The sequence below is a fragment of the Panulirus ornatus genome, chromosome 20, assembly GCF_036320965.1.
Source record: "Panulirus ornatus isolate Po-2019 chromosome 20, ASM3632096v1, whole genome shotgun sequence".
In the NCBI taxonomy this organism is placed as follows: domain Eukaryota; kingdom Metazoa; phylum Arthropoda; class Malacostraca; order Decapoda; family Palinuridae; genus Panulirus; species Panulirus ornatus.
Genome location: NC_092243.1, coordinates 61,231,157 through 61,249,177, shown reverse-complemented (window position 1 = coordinate 61,249,177; position 18,021 = coordinate 61,231,157). Strand labels below are relative to the sequence as shown.

General features: G+C 44.3%; 1 protein-coding gene across 1 annotated transcript; it reads right to left on the bottom strand.

Annotated features, from left to right (window-relative positions):
• Nucleotides 1-8,285: 8,285 nt before the first annotated feature.
• Nucleotides 8,286-17,194, bottom strand: LOC139755752 (uncharacterized). The gene is made up of 6 exons (XM_071674381.1): nucleotides 17,152-17,194; nucleotides 14,527-14,943; nucleotides 13,512-13,662; nucleotides 10,725-12,181; nucleotides 9,938-10,039; nucleotides 8,286-9,804 (listed from the first exon to the last, which is right to left on the bottom strand). The coding sequence occupies exons 1-6, from the start codon at nucleotides 17,192-17,194 to the stop codon at nucleotides 9,059-9,061; spliced, it is 2,916 nt and encodes a 971-aa protein (XP_071530482.1). The 3' UTR covers nucleotides 8,286-9,058.
• Between the last annotated feature and the right edge of the window lie 827 nt (nucleotides 17,195-18,021).

Below are 18,021 nucleotides of genomic sequence, written 5' to 3'. Positions count from 1 at the left end.
TTTACCCATACATTATACAAAAACATCTCTACATCTATGATACAATTTATCTCATGTCATTGCATTTTATTTGTTGTTTATTGTTTAAAGCAGAACTCAGTTAACTGGGTTTTTTCTTTTTTTTTTTTAGAGGTAGCTTACAGTAGTTGCTGTAATGGCAAACCTAAGTTCTATTTGACTTTAATTGTAGAACGGAATATTACAAGATAATTTGGAAGGGTTTGTGGACTCGCTCAAAGAGACTTGTGTAGTTGTTATTGTCTGTCGTTCTCCGAGATGAAACTAAATGCTTAGGAGGTTGTCCTGGGGATGGTGTGTCCACGGAGGTTGTAGTTATGATATAAGTCATCGGCCCTTCTGTTTGTTTAGAGTGATCCATGACAAGAAATTTGGAAGCTCTGTAGTTGAGTGGTGAGCTGTGTGTATGTACAATAAATTTATTCATCTACTTCTCCGATCATACCGCTCTTGTAACGCTTGTATTTCTCCAAATATCTTAATTCTGGCAGAGACTTTACTGTCAAAATGTGTCTCTACTAATTACTTTTCAACATCTCAAATTGTGATTTACATATTTCCAAAGAATTTGTGTTATGGTCAAACACCAACACTCCTGATGCGCGCCTCGTAAACGTGGTATCTCCCAACTGTGAATGACATCTCCCTCCCACACACACACACACACACACACACACACACACACACATACACACAAATATGTTTATATTGTTTGAGTTACCATATACATTTTTCGTGTCTCCTACTGTCCTACAGTTCTTGAACCTACAATATTTTTTGTGTTTTGCTTTTAAATACCTGCCATGACGTCCCCTCATCCTTAACCTTAGGTCGTCTGCTGATGGAGACTTCAGCATATGCTGCTGAGACTGTGTGTGTGGGGAGGGGGGGGTGGTTAGGGGCAAGAGGTGGGATATGCTGAGGTCTTCACACTTTGCGTCCTTATTGATTTGAAGCAAATTACCAATTACCCTATTCATCTTCTAGACCGTTGTGGACAGTCTTCCAACAACTGGCGTTGATGTTCAATCTTCAGTGCCCCGCCCTGTAAACACACGCTTCCCATCCGTGACTGGATCACCTAATCACACCAGCTGGTGTCACTATGTCTTTGCTCACCACTCCTCCTCCTCCTCCTCCAATATTGTTCCTTGTGAACGCCGGTCACAGCACATCGATGGTGTTGACTAACAAAAGACCTTATCTAATATTTACCGTGAATGTTGCTCCTGTGGAGCGCCTAGCCGAAATTGTCTTTGTGGCAATGGGAAAAGATATCCGCTCTTAAATTGCATGTAGTTTCCCCAAGGGATACAGTACAGAGAGGCAAGGAAGGTAATACATGCTGGAGGAAGAAAGATCGAGGTGTAGGATCTTGATAGATTAGAGAACCGTAATAGCCTTAAGACAGTATATGAACCCTGACACATTATATAGAAGAGAACCACCATTGACTGCTTGTACTGATAGTTAATGATCCTCTGATTGTGTATAATTAGATTAGAGATATAATGATAGGTACGTTTTAGATGACGATGCAAAAGGTGGCAAAACGAACATTTTACTGTGGTGGAAAAGTTCTCAGAGTGCCATTTAACCTGTGGTTCACAACTGGGGGAGACCATACATCGGGATGGCGTGTTCAGCAATAAAACTGATCTGCTACCGGCAGTAGATCTCGCTTTCACATTCAGTAATCTGCTGCATAAACAAAGACATTACTTCTGGAGTACTTGATTTCGAATACATCGTGAATGAGGACATCCACATGGAAACGGTGCTGAACTCAAATATAAATGTTTTTCGATGGACCCAGACGCAAAGTTTACATGATAAAGCTTGATGATAGAGCTACACTAATATTCCTGAAGAAGTTTATAACGAAAGACTTGCTACGTGGCCACTAGAAACAAGGGTCAAATTTAATGGAATAGGGGAAAAAGGTTAAATAAAAGACTTGAAAAAGCCAAGGGAAATAGAGAGATGATATTGAGAAGAAACAATCGGCAGAATAAAGATGAAGAATGGACAACAGAAGAAAATTATAAAGAAGACACACGAGGAAGAGAAGACTACAGATGGCATGTTATTGGAAAAGATAATCAGGAAGGAAACTGATGATTTATTAAATAACAGAAAGTACTTAGATATGAAACATCGCCTCAGAGGGTAACGATGCTTCGGAGGGCATTATTGATTTCTTTTACGTCTTTAACAGTGAATATCATGCTAGAGAAGAGAGAGGAGGAAGGATAGGTGGATTAAAGTTTGTCGTCCTCTCTGAGAGCCTCATACTACCGCCTTCAGTGGTGACTGATGTAAACGTTAAGAATCTAGAAAGATGTGTACGAGGGAGACCTCCTCGGTAAAATGAAAGTTGCTCAACCCTTTGAGAACGTCAGTATGACCCTTAGGTATTATGACGTGTGATCTTTGACCTGATCTTGAATAGGCAGGTCAGTAATCATGCCAACGTACCTAAAGATGTTCCTGATTGTGACAGGTTACATGGGGACCTGGATAGTACAGGTCAGACGTACGGATCATGAAATTCAACCAAGAGAAATATTCAGTGACGGTGACTGGGAACAGTGACATCAGACCAGACGGTCATCACTACCTGGCAGACCAGGCAGTGACCGCTGCTTGGCAGACCAGACAGTGACCACCACCTGACAGACCAGACAGTGACCACCACCTGACAGGACTGACAGTGACCAACACCTGGTAGACTAGACAATGACCAACACCTAACAGACCAGACAGTGACCACCACCTGACAGACCAGATGGTGACCAACACCTGGCAGACCAGACAGTGACCAACACCTGGTAGACCAAATAATGACCAACACCTGGCAGACCAGACAGTGACTACAACCTGGTAGACCAGACAGTGGCCAACACCTGGTAGACCAGACAGTGACCAACAACTGGTAGACCAGACAGTGACCAACACCTGGTAGACCAGACTGTGACCAACACCTAGTAGACCAAACTGACCAACAACTGGTAGACCAGATAGTGACCACCACCTGGTAGACTAGACAGTTACCACCACCTGACAGACCACGTGACAGGAGTCACCTACGTTTGCAAGATGCCACCGCACTGGTGGCAAACATCATCAAGTAACTTCTGAAAATGGTGTCAAAGTCTGGGAGATACTGCGTGAAAGGGAAATGATAATTTGTGTGAAAAGTAAGACAATGAGGTGCAGCAAATGGACGAAAGAGGTTGGTTTAAGTGTACGTTCGAGTAGGGAGGACCCGAAGGAAGCGGTGATCTACATACATAGAGGTATGTTTTGAACGTACAGATGTCCCGGCAGCGTTATATGGATGTGAGTCTCGGACTTTCAGTGTTAAAGAGAAGCAAAGGGTGGATGCGTTGGAAAGGAAATACCTGAGGACGGTATGTTATGTGAGACGGACTGACTGTACAAGAATGGGCGTCGGGGAGAAGCGTTGTCCTGTTAGGCGTCAGCGAGAAGCGTAGCCGTATGCACAGTCTGATTCGCACTGTCGACGGGAATGTGCTGAAGTGGTTCGGACGTAAGGAGAGGATGCGTGAAGAAAGGCTGACTAAACAAATGTGAGTGTCAGATTTAGAAGGAGCAAAGGGAAAGCAAGGAGATGATGGAAGGATGGTGTGAAGGAGGGCTAAGGGTAACGGCAAATGAACACAATTCAGGTAGGCAAAGGGCAATCACTGGATACCGAAGTGTATCAGTAGGTTGAATCAAGGCAGGTAAAGCGGTTTAGGTAAATAATGGAGTAGTCTGTGGGGCTTGACTGTAAATAGTGGGTTTGTATGTGTTTTACATGAAAATATCTAGGGGAAATGAGGTAGAATATAAAGGACACAAGCATTTGACGTATTGAAATCTTACGGTAAATTTGAATTTTGTGTCATAGAACTCAAGTGCAAGTAGCTGGTAGATAGATGAAGTCTACATTGAAATAAAGAAATTAGTCGAATTTCTGTAGATTATAAGGGTTATTTGAGTTGGCCTGGTTAGACACTAATTGAAATATCGAGCAACAATGTTCGAAATTATTTAGTAGCCATCGTACGGTGTGGAAGTGAATTTCAGCTTTCAACGCAAGTGAACCAAACGACCAAATTTGTTTAATCATAAATATAGTGTAAGAGTAAATACTGCCAAGTCGTTGTGGCAAAGAACAATTTCCCTTGCAAATGATGAAGAAGGAATGTCATTTCGAAACTTGATGTATCGATCTCTTATGCTAACAGGTGAGAGCTACGTATTACCTAAGAACTGTAGAACGATGTCATTAAGAACGGGAACTACAACAATATTCATCCAGTAACCAGAAGGCCTAGTGAGTACTACCGTCACTACTGTCCTGCTTTCCAACTCTGTATGTGGCTAACATGACTGACTAAACAGTGAAATAATACCTGTACATGGAAGCAGGAGTGTTTTAGGGAAACGGTTTAAATTTTGATGAAACTCTGAATTGTACTTTACTGAGTAAACATCATGTATAGGATTAATCATAATCAGTCTCGATATTGTCTGTGAAAGAAAAAGCAAACAGTCCAAATAGTCGAAAAAAATATGACTTACTTTTGTGTAATAGCAGGAGTACCAAAGAGAGCAGCCAAGGCTTCGGCATGGTCCTGTTGTTGGTGAAAGATATCAACACCACTGTGGCACAAGAGATGTAGCACCACACTTACTACACGCTGACCTGTGGTATGGTGTAGAGACGGACGCCTTACGCCACAGCGACATGTGGAGGGGCGGAAGCCGCCTAACCTAACTTCCCAATCGATGCTTCCAGTTGCCCACATCAAATTTGATTATGAGGAATAGCCGGCGTTACGACCTGAATACATAGAAATGAACTAGAAAAGTGTTATAGCGAATGATTATTGTATTAATCCAGGACTGATATATTCCCCCGAGTGCCCTTCTGAAATGAAATATTATTGCACACTATATCATTTGGCACCTAACGTTCCAGTGTCTACCATATTTCTTATCATAACCAAATTACTCCCTGGAATGCGGACGATCGTTATATATGTATATACTGGTCATCAGTACAATTAGTAAACATGATAATGTGTTTGAGATGTGGAGGTGTTGCCTGATGGGTGGGGCTGGTACACATGTTCTAGGGGGATTACTGATAGGGAGTGGTAAGGAGACTAGGATTTTGAATCCCTATGATTAAGAATTTTCCATAATACAAATTTTGTAGGATTTTTTGTACTTTCAGGGATTCAGCTTTGTGGATGGGGCTTGTCTTATATCGGTTTAATGTTTGGCAACTAAAAAAAAAAAAGATAAAGCACCTGTCTGTGTACATACTAATTTCCCACGCCTTTTTTTCTTAGGGGTACTGGGTGGAAAGCCTTGGCAAAACATTGATTCAGTTTTGGAATGATTCTCATATACTACTAATCATATGTCATTGTATATATATATATATATATATATATATATATATATATATATATATATATATATATATATATATATATATATATATATCATTTACACCTTTTTATGGTACAAATGCTGCAAAAAAATAAATATGTGTCTTATTTGCACAAATAAGTACCCTCCGCGATTTTTTTTGTGCAGTTTTTATCTGTACTTCTCACACGAAGCACAAATGATCTTTTAGTGTGGTCAGCCACACTCACCGTGAGTTGCTGTTATTAGCGGCTTGTTTATTGTGGCCTTCATGACCGTCGTGCGAGTGGTAGAGCATAAGATTTTTTTTTAGAAAGGTTACGGCGGGTCTTCGTTAGGTAGCAAGATAATACAAAGTTGGTTCATGACATTAGCTTAAAGCTCTTTTATAAAGTCACTTACTTGATGCACTTTACCATTAACAGTGAGGTGTTCCATTTCTTAAGAGTTTTTTTCTATCCCTCTCTTAAAGGCTTAGTTTTCTCATTCTAATACATGATATTTAGTGTCGTCCATATTTCTGACCACAGTTTACAATGCATATGACTAATATTTCCACATACGTTAAGTGCTAATAGTAAATGTAGCCTAGCGTATATCATACATATAGACAAGTGCTAATAGTATTAGTACATATAGCCAAGCATATATACATACAATCAAGTATGGTGTAATAACTTTTTCCGACACGCTTTACGTGATACCTTTCATTAGGATGGGATAGGATCTGCTGGTGCCTATTTGGAACCTTTCTTTAATCATTCACATCTGCTGTTTTAAGTTTTTGCTTAATTTTTTTTCTTTTTAGAGAGAGAGAGAGAGAGAGAGAGAGAGAGAGAGAGAGAGAGAGAGAGAGAGAGAGAGAGGGTCTTTTAAGCTACTAAAACAGTCATTGTCAATGCATATTCACCAACCGAAGAAATTTATACACCTACAGATGTTAAGGATAACTCTGAGTACATATATTCTCCCTGTGCATGTAGGTCATATGATCAAAAGCCTCTTTGTCATTTTCGTTCTGGAGATATTGTATTTGCTGAAGAGCACATACAGAAGGGTTGTGTGAAAGTCTCTTACTCTGAGAGGTAGGTATGGTGATGTCAAAGGAAGCAGCACGTACGTGTACCAAACGATTTATGTCTTTATATGAATCATGCGCGAATAATGGAACCATGGAAGCGGAGTTGAATCATATAGGGTGGGTGAGGGGCAGTAGTTTCTGGTAGCATTGAGAAATGTGTGGAGAGGTCGCTATCTATAATACATTTCACACCTACCCTTATTAATCACCTCATTAATCTCCACACAGGTAAACGTTTACCTTGCGTAAGGGAGTTAATGTCGATAAACATGTGAAGATACGTAAGCGGGCTTCACGTTAATGCCTTTAGACATGTTTGACTAGGCTGGAGGAATCGATGGTGTCTTGGTCCTTTCCGTCAGGGTCCGCAAGGTAATGGTATTCATGATAATTACCATAAAATTTCTCGTAAGATATATTACAACAAGCGACTGAGCTTCCATGGTCTCCTTATTCTCATTCCAAATTATTCATCTTTTGTTTTGTTTTGTTATTCTTATATGTACTTGAGGTAGGTAGTAAGTATATCTTATAACTACCCTGGGACTAATTTTCAAGGAACTCTTTCCAGAGTCTCCTGCAGTCCAAGACTGCAGTACTTCCAGTAGCAGGGAATTGTGAACTCCTCTGGAGTGAGACGTTGTCTGACGAGACTGTACTCACAATGATACAGCCTCGACTAACGTGACTTTTCGTCGGCGGTGTAAACTTAAGCAAACGGAGTGCGGTAAGATGAGAAGTAAGTATATCTATCCCCCACCTGCTATACTTGCAGTCCCCTCCTGTTAGGCTTTGTTTATAGTGCTGTTACCACCTGCTATGCTTTGTAGTGTAGTCCTTACCTGCTATATTTTGTTGTTGTAGTGTAGTCCCCAACTGCTATACTTTGTTTGTAAGGCTGTCCCCACCTACTGTACTTTGTCGTACTGTCATCTGCTATACTTTGTATTGGGGGGTCTCTACCTCCCCCCAATCATCATCAACTGGTTATACATTGTTTGTGTTGATGTCTCTGACCCGTCATATTGTTTACTTCTTGTCAACACGAGTATATCATTTTCAAGACATTCATCATTTACCTTTTCTAGATCAGTAATGTCATACGGTAATTCTTGTTGCCGTCTAGAAAGTTATCCTGCAGCTGTTTCCATGAACAGTACCTCATCTCTCTCTATCTCGTACACGCCAGGCTGTAAATCCTCTCATATTTATTCGTAGTCCACCCTCCTGCGTCATGAAATCTTGTAACACATCATTATTCCTTTGTTAAGATCAGGACTCACTCCATTCTCTAGTAATATGTGGCTCGGTCACTAACATACCAGTGAGAGAAACGAGTTTCTCAGATTACTTGCTGCAAGTTACCTGCCCCACTCGTCTCCCCAGCTACATATTTGTTGTTTATTGTTGTACGTGTGGATATTAGGGTGTCTAGGATGCGGGTGATGACAGGAGTGGAGCTGCATTAATGACTGACTGTAGGAATCCAGGAAGTGTGAGGGAGACACGTGTGGAGTATTGATGGTTAATTTATCGTCTTTGTCGGTGTTGATTGCGTCAATGAGGCTCAGAGGCCTTGGAATTATAAGCAGTAATGATAATAGGCTATTATGGTGGTAGGCAGTCATTGTGGTAGGCAGTCATGGTGCTAGGCAGTCATGGTAATAAGTCATGGTGCTAGGAAGTTATGTCAGTAGGTAATCATGGTAATAGGCAGTTCTAGTGGTTTTCGAGGTTTATTGTCTAGGCAAAAGTTTGTTGTACACCATTTATCTCTAATATCTTCCCTACAGGGCAGCCGTGCGAGGGGATCAGAATGTCACACATGACGTTTATTGAGAACATTTCATCTACAGCCTAAGAACATCCTCCACCTGATGCAGGTCAGAGGTAAGAGCAGGTAATTGTGGCCGGTCGCTGAATCCTGTTGCGTTTTCTGCTCATCGTGTAGCGGCTGATGTTGATCGTGACGCCCTCACGGGCCGCCCCATAAGTTCGAATCCTGGTCGCGGCAGTCGGTCCACAGTCAACCCAAGTGGTCATCCTTCACTATTGGGCTGGTTGATGAATTGGATCTCTGCCTTAGGCTGCAGCACACATATATAAGCGTTCATGACATGGCCTTGGCAGAGGCATTAAGTTGCCCCTGTCGTCTCAATTAACCTAAGGAACAATTATGAAACTTTTATAATGCTTCACAAAAATATACAGAGTTTGGGGAGACCTTTGATCCTCGGAGCAAATTTCTTCCGTTATAATTGGATGGGGAACGTGTTGATATTTTTAGTCATCTCACAATTATTGTGGATCTTACCCACACCGGAGTCGAGGCATCTTTTTTAAATTTTTTTGAAGGATATTAGAGATCTTACTTTATTATAAATGACATACCTAGTCACATCCTTTGTTTCAATATTTGTTCATATATATATGAAGGAAAGAAAATTGATCGTATCCTAAACTCGATCTGGTTAAAGAAATTTTACTCCGTCTCTGATGAAGTTACTCTCAAGGGATACTGCATAAGAAGATGATACAGAAGCCAGTAAGGATCAAGGCAAATACGACCCTTGCCAAAACTAGGATGGCACTAGACGTCCCTCCTCGACACAGCTGGTGACGTGCCGGGGACTCGAGTTTCTCCTTCAGGAGAGTCATGACTGGCGGGTCTTGGCAGAGGGAGGCAGTACGGCTGGTGGCAAGGTGGGTGGCGATGATGAGCGAGACGTAGATGATGGCGAAGAGGTACCACAGGTCGATGAGCTTGTTGTAGGGCGTGGTGGGGAGCGTGGAGAGGGACTTGGTGTACAAGGAGACCAGCACCAGTATTGTCATAACGCTCAGGTTGCCGCGGTAGGAGAACGACCTGGCGGGAATGTACAAGGTACCGTAAGAAATCAGCAAGAGGAGGGAGGTTGGTAGGTAGTTGGACCACACCAGCTGCTGCTGCCCTCGCCTCAGCTTGAAGCGGACTCTCCCCGTGCCCTGCGAGACGTCTAGGTTCCAGTCGTGCAGATTGTAGTCTTGAAGCTCCTCAATCCCCACGTAGTGCATGGAGGAGTTGACGAAGCGGATTTTCTCCGTCTTGACGTTGGTGATGTTCATGATGAAGCCACAGTGCTGCACGTCCCACGGATACGACTCCAGGAAGAACGGGCAGCGGACGGTGGGCAGACGCGTTTGGGTGTAGACCACAGGGTTCTGGCTGCCTTGATACACCATGTCTAAGAGGAAAGGTAATATGGGGTTACCAGCTGCTTGTACAACGAGGTTCATTCATCTCTGTTCACGTAAACATTATTGTTTCTCTATATACCTGTTAACATGTACTGTACACATGAAGTAGACGGAAACAGAGTACTTCTGGAGACCTGATTATTTGAACACAGCTCTGCCGCGTGACGAGGATCTCATAGACCATAGGTTGGTCAGAGATGAAAGCTTTTGCAGCCTCGTAGTGCACTGGGAGCTCTCCGGCGTGTCTCGCGACTGACCGGGGTTGTAATAATCAGGCGTCAAGAGCTACATATATTGTCTTTATTCCTAAGTCTACAATGATCACAAGTACCGAGAACGTTTCTACAGAGGAGACTTTATCGTAGAAACAACAGCCGACAACAACTTCATAGGTACACTCAAGATATTCTAAATATATCTGTAAACCTGATGGGCCAGAGTAAGCTCGCCCTACCTGAACCCTACGTAGCGCGCTATACCTGGACCCGGCATAGCTCTCCCTACCTGGACCCTGCGTAGCTCGCTTTACCTGAACCCTGCATAGCTCGCCCTACCTGGAACCAGAATAGCTCTCCCTACCTGGATCCAGCATAGCTCTCCCTACCTGGACCCGGCATAGCTTGCTCTACCTGGACCCGGCATAGCTTGCTCTACCTGGACCCGGCATAGCTCGCTCTACCTGGACCCAGCATAGCTCGCCCTACCTGGACCCAGCATAGCTCGTCCTACCTGGACCCTGCATAGCTCGCCCTAACTGGACCCTGCATAGCTCTCCCTATCTGGACCTAGCATAGCTCGCCCTACCTGGACCCAGCATACCTCGCCCTATCTGGACCTGCCATAGCTCGTCCTAACTGGACCTAGCATAGCTCGCCCTACCTGGACCCAGAATAGCTCGCCCTACCTGGACCTGGCAGAGGTCATCCTGCCTACATACCTCTCGTATGCCAGGTACCGTTGGCCTCTCTGTCGACCAGCAGGGACGGCGGTACTTGGACCTGACCTTCGCTGACGAGTGGATTTATCTCAACCGTGGGAGTCCACAGCCTGTCGGAGGTCGGCGACACCTGGTTGGTGGAGCTGCCTGGACGCAGGTTGTAGAAGGTGATACGATTGTCGTACCAGCGGAGGCTGAATGTCAGTTCCAGGGTGAAGGTCATGTCCAGAAGATGGACTATCACGTTATGGAAGCAGACACTGAGGCTGAAGGTGATGGGAAGCGCTGGCGGCAGCTGACTGACATAGCCGTCTGGAAGCGACAGTAGCTCGCAGTCTCCTTCGTCACTTCCGTCACTACAGTCGCAGCTGAGGTCACATCGAGCTGCTCTGGGTATGCAGGAGCCGTCCGTGCAGGTGAACTGGTCGTCGCTACACTTGCTAAGGGTGAGTTTCACCTGACGGTTCTTTGTGATGGAGCACATCTCGTCTGCTCCCGTGACCCACCACTCTCGTCCACCCACCGGCAGGCCCACACACCTGGTGGTGGCGAGCGTTACGTTCATTTGGTGGTGGATGATGGACCAAAAGTGGCCAGCCTTCCTGATGGTGAGGTGGTAATGCCCAGAGAAGTACAGCTGTCCGTCTGAGGCCACCGAGAGAATAAAACTAAGATAAAAATGCAGTCGGTCGCTCTGGTTACACAGGCCGTGCAGGCGGAACAACGGGCGGGTGTCCATGTACTCGCCAGCGTAGCACCTGTGTTGACGGCAGCGTGTGCAAGAATCCCATCCGTCTGTTGTGAGGAGGACCCAGGACCGGCGGCTGCCCAAGTGAAGTGTTCCGCCGTCGTACAGTTCACACGATGTATTTTGCGTCAGGTCTACAGTGGCGTTGGTGACCGGGTCGTAGATGATGTTGGTCCAGAGGAGGCTGCGATTCTGGTAACGATCCATACAATCATTCTTGGCATCCAACAAGCGTTCGCGGAATGTCAACACCTGGGAATGAGTCTGTGGTGCCACTAGCGTCATCCCCAGGCTTCGAACATGCTGGTCTGCCCACTCGAAACTGACTTTCTTACGGAAGAGGTATATCTTCGTACCCTTCTCCTCACAGTACCCATTTCTGGCTTCGTTTACACGACCCCTTATCTTCCAGGCTCGTGATCCCCAGGACAGGATGGCGCCGGGTGGAGGAGGCGGGTCCTGGCAGGAAGCAAGCTGGAGCAGTTCAGAGGGCGAAAGTTCTCTCGGCCACAGGGTGACTAGCGACACTCTTCCCTGGAGTGCCTGGTAGCTGGTGAAGCCGCCGCCCAGTTCGTCCTGCTCCTGCCCCACCACCAGCGTCCCGCCCAGCGGCAGGCTCGTGGCATCCTGATGATCCCTGCGACAAGAGGTTGATGCAACTGTTTTACCAGATGAGAAGAATGTTGCTACGTTACCCCCAGCCACTGTACTGTAATGCTAAAGAGCTCAGATATCCACTGAAAAGAACACAGACAGTTTCCTACGTTAGCGAGATAGTGGCAGGAACAGGTGAAAAAACGCCTTATGTGTGCTCACATTCACTCTCTTGCTGTCACGTATGATAAAACCAAATTACAGTCCTCTGTCCAGCCATACCCCAAATGACATTCCCGTGGATTCCCCTGACCGCTTCATATTCGCTGGTTCAGACCACAGGTAGCACGTCGACCCCAGTATGCCACCTCTCTCGTATTTCGCTTTATCCCATGTGCACCTCGCCCTTCCCGCACGTTAAGTCCATAGTACCTCAAAGTATCTTTTATCCCATCCTTCCATGTTGTCTTCGGCGTTCCCCTCCTCCTCCTTGTTCCCTCCACCTCTGACACACAATATCCTATTAGTCACCCTTCCTCACTCATCCTCTCCATATATCTAAACCATTTCAGCACACTATTCAGCTCTCTTGATCATATTTCTGTTGCCACCACTTTTTTCTACCACAGTGTCATTCCTAACTAGATCAACCCTCTTTGCACGATATTTTGTCTTCAGGTATTTCTTTTCCTACACCTCCAACCTCTTCCGTAGTTTTGTATTTAGAGTCCATGACTCTCATCCACGCAGCACAACTGGGACTGCTATACCATCAAACAAACTCATCACTTTGCATCTATGTGTGTGTGTGTGTGTGTGTGTGTGTGTGTGTGTGTGTGTGTGTGTGTGTGTGTGTGTTGTGTGTGTGTGTGTGTGCGTGTGTGTGCGTGTGTCTGTGTCTGTGTATGTGTGTGTAATTCATTCCAAACTGCTGTTCCCGCCTCAACGGAGTACAGCCAGGCACAAACGACAAAATTGTATCATTTGTACACATCCATTCCCGGGCTGTCATGCATAATGTACTGAAACCACCCCATATCATCCAGAGCCAAGCTCCCGAAACTATTCCATGATTTTCTTTGGTTGCTTCGTATGTCCCTGGCTCAAACCAATGACAGCCCGTCAACCCCAGTATACCACATAGATCCGGTTCACTCTGTCCTAAACATGCCTCCCATCCTCTTGAATGTATCTAGGTCCTTGTACCTAAGAGCCTCCTTCACTCCACCCTTCCATCTCCTCGTTCTCTCCACCCCTCCTTGATTTCCACTCCTAACATTTGGATCCTCTTGTTCAGTCTCTCTTCACTCATCCTCTCCATATATCCGCACCATTTCATCCCACCCTGGCTAACACCCCCCCCCCTCTCTCTCTCTCTCTCTCTCTCTCTCTCTCTCTCTCTCTCTCTCTCTCTCTCTCTCTCTCTCTCTCTCTCTCTCTCTCACCAGGACTGGAGGCGTTGTCCGTTGTGGTACACGGTCAGCGTGTCGCTGGCCAGGACGAGGCAAAACATGTACCACGAGTCCTGATAGATGCCCAGGCTGACCCGGTGCCACCTGCCGCCGAACATAATCTTGAGGCCGAACGGTCTGATCCCTGCGAATTACGGGCCCCACATACCAGAGAGACGTTGACGGGTGGAGAGATGTTGGCAGACGAGGGAGATCATGTCGGCAAAATATGGAGAGACGGTTAGATTGGGGAATTTTTTTTTAAGAGACTATAGTGGATGATATGAGGTCTTAACAGTCACATTGGATAAGATAACTCAGAAAAATGAGGTTTCGATCTTTGAAATTTGCATAGGAAATCTAGTGGAAGATCTTTGAGAAGAATACCTGGACACTACAAAGCAAAATGATGAAGAATCCTGTGACTTAAAGTCGTCAATGGTAAAGTTTCTCATATTATCATTGGATACACAACGAGAAAACAATATACCAATATTGACAATGATAATCCAATGATAAACACATTATCAAGTGTTTACCTCGAAGCAAACGTAAATAGATACTGTGGCAGATAGTCAGAGATCATGACAAACACCACCGAGGTCTTCATTGTCCTAGTTAACAATATATGTGTACATATTTTTTTTTCTTTTTGCCTTCCCGTCAAATTCATTGTCGTATAATGTCTTCTACAGAGGTCACGGGAGTGCTGTACCTCATCACTGGACTGTCATCCACCTTACAGAACTGTCGTCCTTGTTACACAGTTGTCATCCAGCTTACAGTACACAGCTGTCGTCCGTGTTACAGAGGTGGCAGTATGTATAATCACTGTTATCTTTCATTTCTGGGAATACTGATATCATCTGACCACATAATGATTCCGTGAGTAAATATGTTATCAAGAAGATATGACTGAATAGATGAGATTTTTTTTTTTTCAACTTTTATACGTTATTTGATATAGATTCCTGATAACTGGATGGAGCTCAGTGCAACCAAAACTCACCAAAGATTATGACATTTGATTCCTCCCACGTGGCGTAGCTGACCAGGGAGGTGTAGAGGGTGAAGAACTTCACCGAGAAGGCCATGCAGAGGGAGAACTCCCTTAGGGTCGTGCTGGCTTCTTCCGCCCGCCTCGAAGGAAGGAAATTCGAGGTATCAAGTGTTTCATGCGTCCCTTCGGCGGCGTCTCCGTCGGTTGTGGTATTCTTCGCCCCCTCCAGCTGAGCCACTGAAGCTTCTCCCAGCCTCTGCCATCTGCTGGGATTTCCCTCAGTATCTGAACCGCTTGTAGCATTACCCTCTCCATCCACGAGCCGTGACGGTGGGTAGTGAGGAGGGAGTACTGTCAGCAGGCACGTCTCGTTGTCCACCTCACCCTCGAGCTGTAACTCATATACCTGACTCGCCACGCACACACCTGCAACACCACAATAGCTGGAGGTTAGGATGATAGATCACATACCTGGCTCACACCTACAAAACAACACCTGGAGGTTCAGTCTTCCAACCCAATCTACTCCTCCCCCCACCCTCTCTTTCTACCCAAGTGACGCACCACCAGGGTTCGAAACTATGCGCTCGACCCTGTGCGATCCGTGAATGTGTCACGGTCAGTAACGCTAACTGTTACACCACGTAGCACAGTGCTACGACCTTAGGGTAGGATGATGTCCTGTTTGACCTGACTCATCCGGGTCATTTCAGAAATCGTCATCATACCTTAGTGTCGTTGTGTCCTTCCCAGTGGGTCAGTGATACCTTAGTGTCGTTGTGTCCTTCCCAGTGGGTCAGTGATACCTTAGTGTCGTTGTGTCCTTCCCAGTGGGTCAGTGATACCTTAGTGTCGTAGTGTCCTTCCCAGTGGGTCAGTGATACCTTAGTGTCGTAGTGTCCTTCCCAGTGGGTCAATGATACCTTAGTGTCGTTGTGTCCTTCCCAGTGGGTCAGTGATACCTTAGTGTCGTAGTGTCCTTCCCAGTGGGTCAATGATACCTTAGTGTCGTTGTGTCCTTCCCAGTGGGTCAGTGATACCTTAGTGTCGTTGTGTCCTTCCCAGTGGGTCATTGATACTTTAGTGTCGTAGTGTCTTTCCCAGTGGGTCATTGATACTTTAGTGTCGTAGTGTCTTTCCCAGTGGGTCAATGGTTCCCATTCTGTTGATGATAACGAACCTGTTAACGACAAAGAAACCTGGAAATCGTTTCCAAGAAAGGGGGGAAGCCGGAGAATTCTCGTTAGTAAATAATGAATTATGGTTCTTATACATAAATGCATTAAGATAATCTACAAAATGTATTCAGTGTGTCGGATTAATTGCTATTTTTGAAGCGTCACTCACAATTTTCCAGCACTGTCACCAAGACAGCAACATCTTATTTTCTGAACGAATGAATTCCATTCCAGAAAACGTTACAATACCTTGTACAGGTACGAGTATATTAACCGTGTCAGCCTTTTTAAAAAGGATCCTGAAGACAGATGATGTTTGTATCACTAATGACTCCTATTAACTCAAAAGAATTTTCCAGTATTATGTGTGATTCATATGCTAAACTTTTCGAAATACCAAAAAACCTAGAAGTAGTTTGTGGGGCTTAGAATGCTGTATAGCTTCCCAATATATATAAACGAATGCGTAATCAGTAAACATTTGATACGAGTTGTACTATGTCCACACAGTATATGCTCAGGACATTACAAGAATGCTCTCGTGGAAGTGAGGGGGCAATATATTCATTTTAAAGAATATTGGTATTTTCAAGATGATGGTTTAGTGCAGTAGGTGTATAAATCATCTTTGTCGTTGATCCACCCCGTCCGAATATTGGTACTTACTGTAGTTGATTATACAACCACAGCACCCCTCTTTTGGGATACCTGTAACTTCCGGGCTGCACTCTATACGTGAGTAGGGTAGGCATATATCCAGAATTAGATCAACAAATATATTAGGAGGCAGGGGGGGAATTATAAAGCTCAAAACATGAGTAATATGTAACGATATTATTACCCTCATGTGATCACAATGCTCTAGATTGTCCCTATTATGTGGTTTTTGCGTCATGTGATCACAATTCTCTAGATTGTCCCTATTATGTGGTTGTTGCGTATTATATTTACTTCATCATCATCGTATTTGAGAGAATCATTCTCGCTGAATCATTTGTATATTGAATCAAACCACACAACGGTCAAATTCTAGTAAGACTGAATACAGATGCTGAATATACGTAAGCACTTTATGAGACTTCGAAGACCATTTTTGGGTAATTGTTAAATATTTGATAACATGAAATAGCTGACGTCAATCATGGAGTGAGATTTCTTCGATGAAAGAATGATTAGGCTTTCACTGCCTCCGACGACCCCTCCTTTTGTACGATATGAAATGACGAGTAGATATTTTAGGTTCACCTATCTCTGTCTTCCGCCAATTTAGTTCAGGCCAGGACAGTTCTATTCGATGGTATAATATGTTAGTTGCCCCTACTTGTACTAAAACTGTTATATATAATCCCAATAGTTCCATCTTTTAAAAAGAACTTTTTTCTTTTTACTCGTGCACTTACTTTCCATATCCTCTTACACACATCTTTCCAACTTCTATCCAACTCTCCTGACATACCGAGCATACCATTGCAATAGTAACTTCCATTCTCATCCATCATGGTTCAGTTGTGCTCCTCACCTCACTCTCGTCTTAGTGCCCCATCTTCATGAAAAAGAAAAAAGGAACATTTCCCTAACACACTTCGAAATATTTCAAACCATTCACTGAGCACTGCTTCTCAAACAAACTCTTCCAGTTTATAGACTTAACAGCTGTTCAGAAGTGGGACGAGGGAGAGAAATGGACTCACTTGTATATAGGCATAGCAGCTGGAGAATCAGTGAGGGTAGCCTGAGGGACATCTGACTTGCAGGAGTCATTTAACAAAGTTCAGAAGCTGCACGTACACCACGTCCCTCTCTGGCAGGACTGGCTTTTACGGCTATGTCTTTCTGCAACAGTTCATTGATTTTCACATAACGTAAAAGCAAAATATGTTTGATAGATGCAAAAGTTACTAACTCGTGCTTCTGGACGTTTCAAGATATGTAGTTTAAGGCGTTACACGACAGTAGTGAGGCCTGTAAAAAAAAATTGCATTGGATACTGCGCTGCGCGCTCCCAGGCACCGCGCCCGCGCTGCGCGTGAGGAAAGACGCCAACTGTGATGGTTCCCAAGCCCCGCCCACAGCCACGCTAACCATAGACGCACGAATGTTGGTTATGTACTTCCAGCAACTATAATTTCCAGATTACAACAGTAACTTGTTAGACTCATAGATCAAATGAGACTAAGAAAAAATGAAAAAAAAAAAAAATAGCGTCATACTAAATTTTTGTAATGGCCTGAGGCGAAGTGTTGAACAAATTACTTTGATAAACATTGCTTTGTCCACAAATATGACATCACGTAACGGCTCAACACCGCTGTTTATGTAGGATAAC

Bases quoted from the DNA above. Each gene is read 5' to 3' on its own strand.
- LOC139755752 (XM_071674381.1), bottom strand. From the start codon at position 17,194: ATGATGGATGAGAATGGAAGTTACTATTGCAATGGTATGCTCG. The intron at 10,040-10,724 runs GTATGTAGGCAG...AACCCCGGTCAG, and splicing joins CGGTACCTGGCATACGAGAG to TCGCGAGACACGCCGGAGAG. The intron at 9,805-9,937 runs GTGTTCAAATAA...TTGTACAAGCAG, and splicing joins CCTCGTCACGCGGCAGAGCT to CTGGTAACCCCATATTACCT.